Genomic DNA, 16,735 nt, shown 5'->3' with positions numbered 1-16,735 from the left:
TATAGTTCTAATTTGTTGTGTGAATATATTTTTTTGAGATTGAGAAAGAAAGAGATTAGTTTTAGGTCCATCAAGAATGAAGTGAAGAATGGTAAGATTGAGTTTTTGATGTCGTAAAACGTCTTTATACAAAGTTAACAATCTGTGTATATTTTTGCACTTTATTTGGTCAAATTCTGAGAGTAAATTTCTGCTCTCTTCTCTGTACTATACACTTAATCAATTCTTTTACATGCGATTACCATTGTAAAACAAAATCTTTCACTGGCTAGCATCTTTCAGATGTACTTTTTGGATGTAAAAAACGTCATTCACTTATTTGCCAGCAGAACCTGTAGATATTACTAATCTGAATTATCAAATTAGCAGTGTCATAAAGTAACTCTTTAAGTTAGAGGCCATAGAGGATCATCTATATTACAAGTAGACATTTCAGTGTCCGGGAATCATGTCTTATCATTGTCAACACTTCTTGCTACTCTCTCTCCTCCTCACTGATATGCACACTTACAACTCTTTCTTTCTATTGCTGCACCGGCAATTTGAGAAACTGTGACTGAGAAGTCAAATGTGGCAGAAGATATTCCCTAGCTCAAGATTTTCAGGCTTATCGGAACAAAGCATCATCTGTAATAAGATTACCCCTATGTTTTCAAACCTTCAAGCACTCTCAGTTTTGTCCACTACAGCAAAGCGGTTTTGGTTCATGCTCAAACCTGATGTCTGTAACTGTTTTCTCCTCTGAATATGATGCAAGGCAGCTTGTCGATCATTGCGTGCCTCAGCAGAATCTGGCTGCAAAACAAGTCCCATTTACTTGCGTGCATAACTGGTCTACTAAACACACGCAAGAATCATATACAGAGGCAGTCAATCTGACAAGCTTAGCACAATATTCTACTGAACATTTCAAAACTAGGATGTAATAAAAGCAAGATCAATAGAGTTTGGCAATTGCTTAGATTTCAAAAGATAGTTCGTTCTCTGGATACAAAGGTAATATTGACCTTGGGCCTTGGGGTATTACATAAAAAGCAGAGAATATCCATTTACTCAAGAAGGAAATATATCAATGAAAAAAGGATCCATAGAGGAAACAGGCGTGAGAATTTGTAATAAATTTAATCTATACCTTGATGGCTAGTGCTCTGTCTAAGCTTTCGATAGCACTATCAGGCTCACCATAATTCAGCTGTGCTCTACCAAGGGTGACCCACGCCTGCAACAACAGAAGAATTAGCAATAAGCACTGGAGTAAAGTACTGTCCATTCTAAAGAGTTGAATTTGACTGTTGCCTAAGAATCAGAAGCTTGCAGTCAACTGCTTTTTAGTCTAAGCTTTCATTTTCCAAAGCTGTAAATACTTCACAAAAAGAAAAGGAATAGAAAAGAGCCTGTGCCTTTTCCTTGATCATTCCATAGAGCTCTAAGCTTAACTATGTATGCAGGTATGACCAGGAAACTCAAAGTGCAAAGCTACTTCTATCGTGAGCTAGCTAGTCAGTATATCAACAATTACTAATCTTACACTCTGAAACCAGTAATTTATTACCATGTGAAGACAAAGAATTATTAAATTTGCATAGTCTAGGGAATAGATGCAGGAAGAGGTAGAACAGAAAGGATGTAACGTGCACATTGAGTGAACAATTAAAGGCTGAAAGTCAGAGGACTTGTATATGAAAACTAGCCCATGAAACTTATAGATAGTTGAAGTTTGACAAATTAGTTTTGGAAGTATTGAAACTGAACAGATTACAGAAAAATTCTTAAGGATCCCCCGTGATATTAAGCAAGGATGGCGTGGGTTCCCAATTATTGCAGTGCATTAAGAGTTGCATTTACATCCCTAAAGCAGGTATATTAACAACAGCTGAAACAATAGCAAAACTGAATGATAACAGTTTCACACACCTCACCCCAGCTTGGCTCCAACTCAGTTGCACCTGCTCAAACAGGAAGCAGGTTACATGAGTGTTATGAAATATATCATCTAAAGTTATTTTATACACAAAAACAGATGACTTAAAGAGGGCATTAGTGACCATGAAAGTAGGCTAAAATCCAACTTAGATATCTCTATGCCAGATATAGATTTACAACGGGAAGAATGTGGAAAATAAAAATCTTCTAATGCTAAGGAAAAGATAAATAAAAAATAAACTTAGTCTTACTCTAGGTTTCCACATTTGGCTGGTAACAAGATCATATTTGAAATGATATATTTGTCAGATTTGTCCATAACCTTTAAGATGAGCCAAAAGTAAGCACTAAGAAGCTTCAGAGCTTAAAAGTAGGTGCACAACCTTTCATGAGATATAACATTGAAAATAAATCCAAGTAAAATATATTTGTTAATTGACATCGTCCAGCATAATTTGCTCAGCAAATGAGGAGAATTCATTCGAATTAATGCGAGTGTCAAAACATACGAGTAGCAGCTTTTACAGCATTCCATGTTTCTCCAAGTTCAAGTAAAATTTGAGCCTTCTGTTCATGCAGAATGGCACGATCTGGCATCAAAAGTAGAGCAGATTCCCACTTCCCAAGTGCTTCACGATATTTCCCTTCCTTCAAAAAAAAAAAAGAAATGAAGAGAGACTTAATCCCAGCTGCTGGAAATGATATCAACAGTCAATGAAGTGTTTGAAATCACTTATACAAAAAAATATTCCTCAAGGACCAAAGGCGTATTCAGGATTTCGAGAGGATGGGTGCACTATTACGAAAGATGGATCTAAAATATAAATTTGATCGGTTTGACATTTAGGTTCTTATCATTAAAATCGGTTAAAATTTTAAAATTATAGGTCCAAAACTAATTCTTATCTATTTCAAATAGTATTTTTTTTATATATGTAGTTATATTCCATGCCGAAGGTATTGAAATCAGTTGAACCCATTGATTGTATGTTATATCATATAGTACTATTAGTTTTAATATACACATTTGGTTTAATTATATACAAATTATATAGTGCTAAAAAAATTAGTAATTTCCAATGTGATAGACTTGAAAATTTTGAAAGATTAAAGCAAAATATATAAAAAAATATCAGTTAAAACGCAAAAATTGTTACCAATAACCACTTAGAGAGGTTTTACCTAATTTTAGAAAGAAAAATAAAACAAGATAGGTATAAGATTCAAAAATTTAACCTCTTTTAGAGAGGTGCACCCAATTTTACATTATATGATACTGAGTGTGAGTTCACATATCTATATTTAAATATATTTTAAAAAGTATAACACTACTATATATGATCTCGAGAGGGGAGCATGGGTTCACGTGAACCCGGTGACCCCCCTCTGCATATGCCCCTGTCAAGGACTCAATGAGGTTTGAATGACCAAATGTGGTAAGAGTCTCACACCCTTATCCAGAGGTGAAAAGATCCTTGCAACATGGATGTTGAGGTTTCCAAGACAGGTCATGTGTGCATAGCCTCACTCTCTGAACCGCAACCAGGCTATCTACAAGAGAACTTCTGACATCCAACTCACCTCAACATATACCTTTTTTTTTAAACTGGTAATGTTGTATTCCTCAGCATTTAGGATATATTGGAGACCTCCAAAAATGGTTCTCACCTCAACATATACTTCCTTACCAATGTGTTGATTCTCACCTTTAATTGTTAATGTAACTTTTGGTACTAAAAATCTGTACATAGCCTTAACTTTTTATTCTATGCGGAAGCTATTTGTAAGGCTTCCTTTCGACACCATAAAATAAACTAAGCACTGTGTAGCCTCAGCTCTCAGTGTTAATGCAAAATGTAGTACAACCTACCTTTATACAAGCAACTGTATTAAGTTTTACTTTCTGCAGTAGATTTACCATTGTGCTTAGTGTTGCCTTAATGTATCATGCAAAATATATTCATATTGAGGTCATTTCACACTCAACTTACCATCGCGCTAAAGTTCATCTTTAAGATAAAAGTGTTAGTGAAACACTGCTTATCCCCCATTCCTCCTCAAAAAATGTGTTAGTTAACATGACAAGCAGCTGTGCATATTCTTACTTTCTACAATACAAAGAGGCTAGTTTCAAGAATCAACTCGTCAATTCAGTTCACCCTCCTACACTAAACTTACTGCAGTGCAAACTGCAGAACAACCGTTTGGCAAATAGCCTTCCTTTTCCACATAGCAAGACAACTATTTGAAAGACTGAACTTTTGACCTCAACTCCATGATACAATTAATTTCTAAGGGGTTGTTCAGTCCGCAAACAAGTTACACCCAGGATTATAATGTGGGGATTATATAATATATATATTCTTTTCTTTGTAGATGTTTGATTCATTGGATTAAAAATGAGATATAAGGAGGACAGCATATACCAAGTGCTTGATTTTACATTAGATAAACTTCAATTCACAATTTTAAATCTGGCCTTCTTAAAAGACTTTGGAAATAACATTTTTGTCATTTAAATAGTTTATCCCGGACATCTAATCCTTGGATTGTTATCGCGCATTGAATGTCAATTTTAAAAAAATACTAAAATTGTGGTATAACTAATCTGAGAATTGCTTATACCAAAAGCAAAAATTCAATCAAACAGGAGATTAAATAATCCTGCAATGAGTGCATTCTATATATATTTTTTATCCCATGAACCAAAATACCAAATGATTCCTAGATATTTTTTTTTGGGTGCAATATGGTTTAGGTAATGGGATATACAAATCTGGAGTCAGGGCATGCCCCAGTCCTCAACGAAGAGTTACCCTGGGTTGATAAAATGCCCAACAAAATGAATTGTTGGCAGCAGGAAACGATATAGGACTTTCACACGAAACATACGATCCTTACCTGTAAACCATCATTTGTAAATCTTGATTATTGTTACATGTGACAACTTCACATGATCAAATACAAGATGCTCAATTTACCTCAGAGACATAAACTGCTATGTTAAAATATTTATTCTTACTTACAATGACTCTTTCCTACTAAGAGCTTACAGAAGCAAAAATTAATATGTTGAGATCTTCTTCATCCAAAAAGAAGAGGAAAAAAAGACAAACATATAGAAGAAAACAAGCTATCCAGTTAAATATGTACATCCAATACATGTCTATCAATAGAACAACTACTTTAATTAAGCTCAGATGAAATAAAAACCTCCTAATACTAACAACACACCCAGCCTGCCTTATTCTAGAGTTCCTAAGAAGATATAGAGTTATTACTGATGTGAAGTAAGAAGGGGAAAAAGGAAGAAGAAAAGAGAGAGAGAAAGAGAAAGTGACGAAGAGATAGAGAGAGATAGAGAGACTAGATGGGAAGAAGGGAACCAAAAGGGGGGACGACAATGCACCCAAGGTTGTCACTAAGCAGCTCGAGGAGCCAATGAAGACCATGGTACATGAGGATTCAATGAAACTGAGGCAAAAAGTTAAAGAGATTCCTTTCCATTTGCTTAAACCTCGGTAAACGGCATTATTATGTATGGATGTATGGATCAATCGAACACTTAACATTGGTCCAGACACCACGTTTATCTCAGACTAACCGGCATACCAATTTAATTCTTAAATATTCAAGTATGTCCAACAAAGTAAATCAAGGCTAAATAGGGGTGATAAACAACTTAAAATCCCTATCACTAACATAAGATAATTTTTTACTTTATTTCCAACTAATAAATCTAGATAATTTTTTTTTATATCAAGTGATTACCATACCATCCAGCTGCAATTTGCTAAAACTAATCACAATCTATTTTTCACAAACAACAATTGTAAATTATAAGGCAGTGAATAACCTCATACAGATTAAAAAAAAAGAAGCAAAATTAGATAAAATACAGAAAAAAGAAAAGAAACCCATGTGAGGAAATACCTCAGCAAGCTTATTTCCTTGTTGTTGAAAGGACTCAACAAGCTTGATTGCATCATCATCATCATCTCCATTAACATGAGAAATCTCTTCGTTTTTAGCAAGTTTTTCCTTGGGAAACGTGGAATCGTCGAAAGGGAGGTCTTGGAATTGGGAAATAGGTCTCTTGTTAGGTTTCTTTTTGCTCTGATTCTTCCATGTCATCTTCATCTTCTCTACTCTTACCTTTTCCTCTGTTTCTCTCTTTGGGTTGCCAAGCTCAATCAAAAGGTTAATTTCCATACAACTTTTGTCCTTGTAACAAAAAAAAGTGTTTGCTTTTTAAATTTTGAGATAATTAGTCTGTTTGGATCTATTTATTTTTAAGCATAAGTTAAAAAAAAAAATTGGAAAAAAAGGTAAGTGCAAGTCAATTTTTTTTTTTAATTTATAAACTGCTTAAAATAAATTTATTCAAATAAACTTAACTATTTATTGAAGCTTATTTTAAGCACAAAATAACTTAGATTGACCAGTCAAACAATCAAAAAAAGTCGAAAACAACTTATAAGCAGTTTATAAGCCAATTCAAACGGCCTCAATATTACTTTGATACTTTTTTATCCGTCCTAATATATGAGATAATATTATTTCATTATATATTATTTAAATATCTTAAATTATTAATTATGATACCTAAATCTACAATTAAAATTAAATTATCTTACTCGGAAAATTAGAATTTGCCACATAAGCTGTGACAATTTTTTTTTGTTTGGGTCAAATTAAAGGAATGGAATTTTTAATATTTATCATATTAAAGGTGTGAAATTTTAATCATTATTAGGTAAACTTATAAAGATATTTTTCTTATCATTTAAAGTAACAATTTTACCAATTATAACTATAAAGTAGTAATTTTTTGGGAAACTTTAAAAATAACAAAGATTTGAAATGTGATTATTCTCCTTAATTACAATTTGCTTAATTATGTTTCATAACTATAATTTCAGTTGTTATATCAATTTTCGTTTGTATATTTCGCTGCATTATACAAATTGAGCTTTCCTGTTTGTATATCTCGCTGCATTATATAAATTGGATTTTCAAAAATATTATATATATTTACTTCTAGATTTACTTTAGAGATTGTATATGTTTACTTCTAGATTTACTTTAGAGATTTACATATTCGCTTCCATATTTGTATATAAACTCCTAGATTTGTATAATAACAAATTTTATTTAACTGTAGAAATTATACCCTTATCGCATAATATAGGAGTAATGTTTGCCATGTAATTTTCCCTAATTTTTTAGCCATTATAGTATAAAATTATCACGATGGGTAGATTTTATCATTTTTATTGGTAATTTTTAGTAACTTTATATATAGTAGTGATAAAGTTTGAAATTATTTTAATGTGATAAAAACTAAAAAGTAATTTGTACATGACTTTGTTGCAGTGGGTAAAGTTTACTAACTTTAATGTTAAAGAAGTTAAAAGTTTGATATTTCATAAAGTAACTGAATATTAGATATACGAACAAAAATATTTATTTTTTATTCGATGTCTGATATCTATATTGGAGTCCGATTAAATTAGAATTTAAATCCATATTAAGAGATAAAATGCTTTTTAATAAAAACAATTACATACTCAAGAGACTCGAATCCGAGACCTTTGATTGATGATGAACTCATCTATCAATTTGGACTTCATAGTGAAGAAAAGAGGTGGAGGAAGAGAAGTAGATGATAAACTTTTCAGTTGAGAGTAGTAGTTTTTGATAGAGTGGAGCCAATATATTTTTTTTAAACAGAAAAGGAGAAGGGGAAGGGGGTGTTTTTATTTTTACTTTTATTTTTTCGCCTTTACTTAATTTTTCCTGATTTATATGTATATTTTTAATGAAAATTATCAATTCATGCTCTTAATATGCGTGTGCATCAAACATTTTTTCAATTCAATATTAATGTCACATGAGTTCTATCAATGGTCAGAAATACTAAAAAGGTAAAGGTTTTATTGAGTGTAAGTGTTTAATTGGTAAAGTCGTGAGAAGAAAAGTTCAATTAACAATTCGAGTCAAATATAAAGATCTCTTATATTGTTCCATTTAATAAAATTGAAAATAAAATAGTAAAATGATAATAATAATAATAATAATAATAATAATAATAATAATAATAATAATCCAAAACAGTTTTAAATCATTTTTAGAGTGTTTGAATAAATAAAAAAGTACTTATAAACACTTATCTTTAAGCTAAAATGATAAAATTAATCAAAAATTATTCGTTAAAAATTCTAACTTTTGACTTATAAATTAAAAGTCAATCCAAACAGGCTCGAACAATATAATCCACAAATTTTACAATGAATTCCCTTGCCTACACAAAAAAAGACAACCAAAATATGAGAACATGGTAAACGAATTGAACCCAACAACATTTAAACAGAATTGGCCCACACGCTTATAGCATTAATAAAATCTTTTATGTATTATTTTTTGGGAAAGTTATGCTAATAAATAAATATATACTAGTTAATTAGCTAACATAGCTACAGTTTGAATTAATTTTGGCTCGCGGTAAACATCTAACTGTAATTACAATTTGAGTTTTGCGTATTTCGCGCGATTACTACAAACGTTGTGTGCGAATCAAATTGTATAGCAAAATATACAAATATTACAAATCGTATAACGAATTATACAAACGTTGTGTATGAATTGTATAGTAAAATATACAAACGTTATACAAAAACTGTGAATTGTATAACTACTTATACAAACGTATACAAATGCTGCACGAATTATACAAACGCTGCTATAACTATAGTTATGAATTGTAATTAGTAAACTATAGCTATGAAGCATAATTAAAATATTTTTGAATGGCTATATGCGAAAATTCTCCTTATCTTTTAATGCCATCAATACACATTTTAAAACACATTAAGCTGAATATTTGAGCACAAGATATTTTTTCATGTAACTATTATGGTAGGGACATTTTTCCTTTATGAAAACTACTCCTTCCATCCCATGTAAATTTGTGAGACAATGCATATATATTAAGAAAAATATTTAAGGACATAATTTAAATCATACTTTCTACTGTAATCCTTTGTAAAATCATAAATATAACTTTGAAAGTAGTGTGATTATCTCTTAAAAAATATAAAACTTTAATAAATGAAAGGACAAATATAAAAAAAGTTTCAAACATTTATATTGAATTTTAAACAATAAAAAATTTCTCAAAAATTCGCTTTAACATAAAATGAAGGGAATACTATCTACAAATCTTATCAGACAAATTAAATAGGAGTCAAACCTAATTAATCCACACCCACACAAACCCACAAAACCCACTCCTCCTCCAACACACACACACCCCATGCGATAATATAATTTGCTCAAACTTTTTTTCCTTTTGGAATTATTAGCTTTATTAATTTGTAGTACTTTTTTTGTAATTTTGAATTTGCAAATTTTGTTGTAAATATTTGAAAAGTCTTTACTCAAATTCATAATCAAAATCAAATATGTTGATCCTTGTACTAACTCTGAACCCATTCACATAAATTGATGTAGACAAATTACTAAATAAAAGTTACTCAGTTTTTAGCAACTAATTAGATTTTAATTAAAAATCAATAGTTTCATGGGGATTGACGCATCTATACGAACTTACACTTTTTAATAACACAACACTTGAGATATAAATAAATACGAATTCCAAACACACACACACACACAAACACACTACACAAACGTATTCCATATGCACGTAAATGTTCTCAAAATCGTACATGAGCTAACTTAGAAATTGAACAAGAAGTTACATGAAAACATTCAGAAAAATACCATAAACAAAGGCCTTAAAACTCCTATAAATACCTCAACATATGAACTCCTCAAAGCATCACAAGCTAAAGCAACAAACCAATAATACATTACACTTCCTCATATTCATATATAATTAATTCTAAGAGAAGAGAAATGGAGAATAATGGAAAGGGAAAAGAAAGCAAACCAAAGAATGGCAGTGTGTTTCCAAAGAAAGACAAGAAGTCAGTGAAGGCAATGGCTGTTGAAAAGATAGGCAAAGCTGTGGTGTCCACTTTCAAGAATGATAAGAAAAAGATTAACCCCTGTGATGGCACCTCTTAGTCCCCTTACTATAATGAACTTGCTTTTATGATTGTGCTTATATTATATATTGAATAAAATATTTATGTAATTCATATGTATTTAGAGGGTTTAACTTATATACATCGCTAGTATTGTAAAAAATGTTTACACTATTTGCTGATTCTTTATAATATTGTTGATATATATATAAGTTAAAATAATTAATAAACTGTGGTGTCGTATTTTTTTTCTTCTTCTATGAGAGTGATATTTCCTTTATTAATTAACCTTCAGGGATTTTGTAAGTTGTAACACAAGTCTTCGTTTTCGTTTGTTAATTTTCCTCTTCAATAGTGTTATTCCGTTGTTAATTCCTAAATTTAATCTAAAGTGAAGTAATTTGAATTTTGAGGAATTTTAGTAACTTAATTGGTTGGTTATCTAAACTTTCACCTTGTTGGTGAGAATTCGATTTCCCTCCTTATAGTCCCTCCCTCATTTCCATTTTCATTTCCCTTCTCCTATCCTCTAATATATTTTTTTTATAAAAAGAAATAAGTACTCGAATTTTCATTATGATAAGAGGTGAAAATTTAGATTTACCAAGATAAAATTATATAAACCACGGACATGATCTGCTTCGATAAAAATAATTTAAAATTATCTTACAAAAATCAAGAGACAAAGTCAGGTTATTTAATTAATTAAATATCTTTTTTTGAAAAAACAAAACAAAAAAACAAATAGAATTCATTTATTTTTATAGTCTATCCATCTTAATTTATGTGATATAATTTGATTGAGCATAAAATTTAATTAAAAAATATGGAATGATTTTTCAATGTTCCTAAATTATCCTTAAAATAAATAAATTATTATTTCAATTCTCGACGAAAATGATACTGCTTCTGTATTTTGGGCATAATTTTTTATAAAATAGTACAAATTAGGTGATTCGAATTTTTGAATAACTCCAACGACATTACCTACAACTTTCATGAGACCATATCTTAATATTCGGAGGATACGTAGGTCAAATAAATTAATTTTGCAAGACAAGGTGCTGCGATGAAATGGTGTGTTTGTAGAAGAAAATTCATATCTCATGGTAGGATGTTCCAAATTAGTTGATTCTTAAACGAAATGAAAGTATACTTCTAGATCTACAATTCATATGAAGACACCAAATCCTAATTAGGAAGTTATCTTATTCAAACATAGCTCCAAAAAAGGTATTCCTTTAAAAAAAAGGTTCATTTCACCAACCATGGAAAGATCTAGAACAATTTGACATCACCAATGACATCAATAGTCCTCCATTTGACATCATCCATGAGATCACAATCCTCCATTGAATTTTCAAGATCATCCTTTGTAATTATTTTTATGGATTGTTAGGTTCCTCCTCCACATCTATAGATACCCACATTATTTTCTCATTTTATTCATCAACCTTTATCAAGCAACTCTTCTCTCTATACACTTCTTTACTCATTCTCAAATATAGTTTTAGTTTTTAGTAGTGTAGAAATACTATTCCGATGATTTTTATACTTTGGATAGTACACAAAACGCTCCGGCGGTGAGAAAAGGCTAGGAGTTCAAGAGTGGTCATTGAGTTCTTCAATTCAGAGTAAAGCTTCGAATTCCGGGTATGTAAAGCTATTCATAGCATTAGATTGAGTTCGTCCATGCGCCCAATAATTAAATTCATCATAATTGAGTTATAGTTGAGTTTTATCCTAATTCTTGAATTCTAAATGAGCTAATTCTTCTTCTATTGAGTTAGATATATTTATGCATTGAGATTATTATTATTTTTTATCTCTCATATTGTTGAAATTATTGTTCGTGGCTACTTTCCCATGAACCCTAATTGATTTGATGTTCATGAAAATACAGGTGTTAGAGATCCTCAACAGGCGCATCGTTGAAGATCATTGCTTTCCAGCTATTTGGCGAGTCCTTCTTGTATTCGGAGTAACTCTTTATCCTTTTATTATTCTTGAGTATTATGTTTCTTTTGAGGTATCCATGGACATGTCATTGGCACCGTCTGATAGTGTTAGAGGCTTCATAGACAGAGTTTGATGATGTAATTGTAGTAGTTCTCCTTTGAAACTACTTATTCTAAGGATTATTTCTTTCATTTGATGTTGATGATGACGAGCCCACATAAGTATTCTTATTTTCACTTAAGTCTTCCGCTGATGAACGAATGAGTGATGAGACCAAGTGGTTCTCTCGGAGGCTAGAGATGGTTTCTGAGTGCCGGCCACGCCTAGGGTACCTTCTCGAGGCGTGACAGTCAATTTCTTGAAACCGACCCAAGTTAAATTGACGTTGTCCAATACATCGATAGAACATCAATTTTTTCGACATAAGTGAGGTTGTTTGTCGGTTTTGGACTTGTTTTAGTATGCGGGTCAACTCTTGTATCAAGATCAAGGTTGGGTCTCAAATCGAGTTATAATGTTGGGATTGGGAGTCGTATTCGAGGACGGGGTCAATATCGGAGTTGGGTCTCGAGATAGAATTGGGAGTTGGATCCCGAGTTGGGGTCAGGTGATGAGGCTGAACGGGAGTTATGTAAATCTTTTTTCTTACTTTATGCATGAAATTATTTTTCTTAAATTAGAGAAAAATAAGTCCATCAAAAATATTTTTAAAATTTTTTAAATCCAACCAAACATACAAAAATTAAAAAATCTTTAATTTCATACCAAACACACCTGTTCTCTCAATCTTACATGACCTAATTACTTAGAAATTCAACCAGAAATTACATGAATAATTTGTTAATTCTAGAATGTATTCTATGTATTAAGCATAAGGTTTTCAGTATATGGTGAATTAAGTGCTCTCAACAGTGGATTTATTTAGACCACGTTGTCATAGATTTAGACTTTAACTAAGATCTTCGTGCGGCACTTGAAAACTTACTCACGAATTTTTCACAATCTTGCAAGCTCAAGTAAGCCTTTAAGACTAGATCGCTAAAGGAACGCTAGATTGTAAGAAACACAAGAGAACTTTTATGAAAAAGGCTTTTGTATTGCTTTTGGAAGAATGCTTGATTGATTGATGATTTCCTACAAATAAATGCCCCCTTTATTTATATTACTCCTAAGTGATCTAAGTGTAAATAAAATTTACTATAGAAGTCCTTACATATTTACAAAGAGGTATCTACTCTAGAACTCTCGACACATTGTAGAGAATTTCAAGTCTTTCAAATTCTCTAAATCTAGAGTCTTTCGCTAACTTCTCCAAAAATCTAAATTCTTTCACCTTTTCAAATCAAGTGGCGAGTTCATAACATAGGCTACCCCTTCCCCTCATCAATTCCAACGATCATGAATGTTATCACATCACCACCAGCAACGGTAACATCTCCACCCAAGCAGCCATTGAAATCGATAGTTCCGCCAACAATAACTCCACTATCCCATCAACCCCTCTCACTCTCGATTCTGAAGGAGAAAAGGGATCCAAATACTCTAACTCAAGAGGAATCGGACAGTGAAGAAGAAAAAAATCAATCCTCACCCAATAGCTCAATCATCCCCAGTCATCACTAACAATGCATATTCCAAAGTTTCGACCAATTTCGGTAAACCCAAAGGAGCCAAGGACAACCTTCGGAACATGCCAAAAATATACAACTCCCGATAGAGGAGAAAGCCAAGTAATCTATTGAACTCGTAATCTCCAAACCCTCCTTTGCTGCAGCGGTTGGAGCCAAGCTCAATGAAACAACCAAAAACATAACCCCGGTAGAGATTAAACATGGAACCCACCTAGGTAAGCCGGCTGTTTATTTTACCGCTCATGATTACTTTGTTAATCTGGCGAGTGAGTGTAAATTAACGATTGTTGGGAAGTTTGTCAAAGGTAGACCTAGTATGGAGGAAATTCGAAAAGTTTTTGCGACAAGGTACGGTTTAAAAGATTCTGTGAAGGTCGCGTACTTCAACAGTAAACACGTCTACTTGGATTTTGCAAATGAAGTGGATTACCATCATATTCTGTTTAAGAATTTTGTTCCTAAAATGGAGTCCAGACTTTAAACCGCAAGAAGAAACGACTACTGTGCCAATATGGATATTAATACATGAACTCCCATGTATTAAACTCTGTGGGAACAGCTGTAGCACCGGATATGGCCACTTATTCCAAATCTAGGGGGAATGTGGCAAATATCAAAGTAGAAATACATCTTCTCAAACCTCAACTAGACAAAATATGGTTGTGATTCACTAGACTTGATGGAACCGAGGATGGTATGTGGCTTAAGATAGAATATGAAGGCAAGCCTGATTATTGTATGTATTGCAAGTTGCAAGGACACTTGGAAACTTCTTGTAGAAACAAGGCCCGAGATGAAAGGATTAAGGCTCAACAACAACAAGAGAAACTGGAGAAACATGCTCAAGAACACAACAAGGATACTGAAGATGGCTTCATTTCTGTGAACAGAAAAGGGAAAAACAATACCAATAGGAATATGATGAGAGAACAAGGAAAAACTCATTCTGACCATAACAATATCAAGGTCAATGATGATACTATGAAGCAGGATTTTACAACGGAGATTATAAATAAGAGAGAATATACAGAAGAAAGACAAACTGGTGGTGAGCAGAAAATAGCGGGCAGAGATAAAGGTAAGAACGATCAAAAGACTACCAGACAATCAGTTGAAGCCACACAAAAGCAAATCGCCAAAGGACAGCAACAACAACAACAACCCAGTAAAATCCAACATGGGGTCTGAGGAGAGTAAAATGTACGCAGACCTTACTCCTACCAAGGTAGGACGACTGTTTCCTGGAGACCCTCGGCCCAGTAAAAGCATAAATGCATAAAAAATGTTAGATTAAAATAGAAAATTAAAAGCTTTATGAGAAAAACAACAAACAAACAACGAATAGATAACAAATAAATACAAATAAATAAATACAAATAACAAATAACGATTAAATAAATAAATGAAAGCGTTACAGGTAAAATTGAGTAACAAAAGCATAGAAAGTAATAAATAATAACAGAAATAACAGAAATCAGAAGTCAAAGCGCAAGAGATCGTAATGCACTACTACGCCAAAGGACAGCAATCTACAAGAAATAGTATGGATAATAGAGAAATTGAGCAGCACAAACAGGAAAGTACAGGGGCCTCTAATAGAACAAACATCGTGAGTAACATCCACCAGGAAATCCAACATAAGATCATGGAGAAAACAAAAAAGAGAAACAATTGGCATAATGCTGAACACACAAATCAGTCAAAGTCTATTCTCCGAGAAGAAGGGATCAACAAAGCGGACAAATACAAAGACCACAATATTAACAACAAAAATCAAGAGAAAGGTACCAAGCAAATGACCAAAAGACAAGAAAAACAACAAAAAAAGAGTAAAGAACAAAGCATGAAGGATAGGCAAAAAGAACACATCGACAATGAATCTGAAAGTGAACCGGAATCTTCACAGAAGGATAGTCAGGAAGGTCAACAACAAAACAACACCAAGGAGGCAGATGGAAGAAAAGAACATAAAGTTGATACCTTTGGCATAGAATACTCTGAAGAGGAAGATTCTAACTATGATTCTGCTACTGCTTCCGATGATAATGAATCTGACCAGTACCAATCAGACAACGATAGTGATGAAATTGTTGAGACTACATCTGAGGGCCCTATTAGTCATTCTCAAAATGATGACATATCCAAGGCACTTGGAGATATCGCTGAAAAAATAAATCTCTCCCCTAGAGGAGGAGCCTCAACCAAGGGTGGAAGAACCTCTTCTAGAGGTAGAGGAAGCAAAACCAACTCTGAAAATCAGAACAAGCCAAATAAGAGCAAAGACACAACAACACCAAAAGCTAAATGATTAGTGCTCTATCATGGAATATTAGAGGCATCAACTCCGGAGGTGCCTTTGGCCGATTGAAACAACTCAAAAGACAATACAATTTACCTTTCATTGCTATTCAGGAACCGTTTGTTAAGGGCAACAAAATTGGCAAGTATAGAAGGGTTCTTAGAACTCAGTTTGCGTTTGCCAATTGCTAATAAAAATTGGATCTTTTGTGATGATTTCCTTGATTGGAGTATCATTTCGGACACTGAGCAGCAAGTCACCTTCATTGTCAAGAACAATGAGGATTGTATTAGTATTACCATTGTTTATGATAAATGTGATGTCAACTTAAGAATGGTTCTATGAGATGATATTAGAAACATGGCTACCAACTGTAATAATCCTTGGATGGTCATTAGAGATTTTAACTGCATCTTGGATTCTTGGATTCTAAGGAAAAGAAAGGAGGAAATGTTTATAATTCTTCAGAGGGCATCCCTATTCTCAAATGTATGCAGGACTGTGGTATGATGGACATGGGCTATAGACTATAGTGGTTTTAAATATACTTGGTGCAATGGATGGGCTCCAAGACACATAATTTGGAAAAGGCTTGATAGGGGGCTGGCAAACCATCAATGGGTTCAAAGATTTAATAACACCTCTATTAGCCATTTGGTTAGAACAGGTCAGATAATGCCCCTCTTCTTGTCTCTATTGCTTCCACCACTAATGTTACTGCTAAGTATTTTAGGTTTCTTATCCTTTGGGTCGAGGAGCAGGACTTTCAAGAAGTGGTCAAAACAGCGTGGACAATTCCAGTGGATGGATCACCTATGTGGAGATTCCATCTTAAGCTCAAAAACACTTGTAAACAGTTATCTTGGTGGTTC

At 32.8% G+C, this 16,735-nt stretch overlaps 2 protein-coding genes across 3 annotated transcripts; one reads left to right on the top strand and one right to left on the bottom strand.

The window, feature by feature from the left end:
- Positions 1 to 350: 350 nt before the first annotated feature.
- LOC129902116 (uncharacterized) lies at positions 351 to 6,176 on the bottom strand. Of its 2 annotated transcripts, none has more exons than XM_055977162.1 (5): positions 5,857 to 6,176; positions 2,433 to 2,571; positions 1,915 to 1,946; positions 1,133 to 1,219; positions 351 to 795 (listed from the first exon to the last, which is right to left on the bottom strand). In XM_055977162.1, exons 1-5 carry the CDS (start codon positions 6,133 to 6,135, stop codon positions 661 to 663), a joined length of 672 nt encoding a protein of 223 aa, XP_055833137.1. In that variant the 5' UTR covers positions 6,136 to 6,176; the 3' UTR covers positions 351 to 660. The 2 variants fall into 2 exon arrangements, with proteins under 2 accessions (XP_055833137.1, XP_055833138.1); XM_055977163.1 differs by having other exon boundaries at positions 351 to 791.
- Positions 6,177 to 15,065: 8,889 nt separating this feature from the next.
- On the top strand, positions 15,066 to 15,872 carry LOC129903562 (uncharacterized). The gene has a single exon (XM_055979113.1). The coding sequence runs from the start codon at positions 15,066 to 15,068 to the stop codon at positions 15,870 to 15,872; it is 807 nt and encodes a 268-aa protein (XP_055835088.1).
- Positions 15,873 to 16,735: the final 863 nt, after the last annotated feature.

The sequence above is a fragment of the Solanum dulcamara genome, chromosome 9, assembly GCF_947179165.1.
Source record: "Solanum dulcamara chromosome 9, daSolDulc1.2, whole genome shotgun sequence".
Classification (NCBI taxonomy): domain Eukaryota; kingdom Viridiplantae; phylum Streptophyta; class Magnoliopsida; order Solanales; family Solanaceae; genus Solanum; species Solanum dulcamara.
The sequence above is the reverse complement of the archived record's forward strand: the minus strand, read 5'-3'. Positions and strand labels throughout refer to the sequence as shown.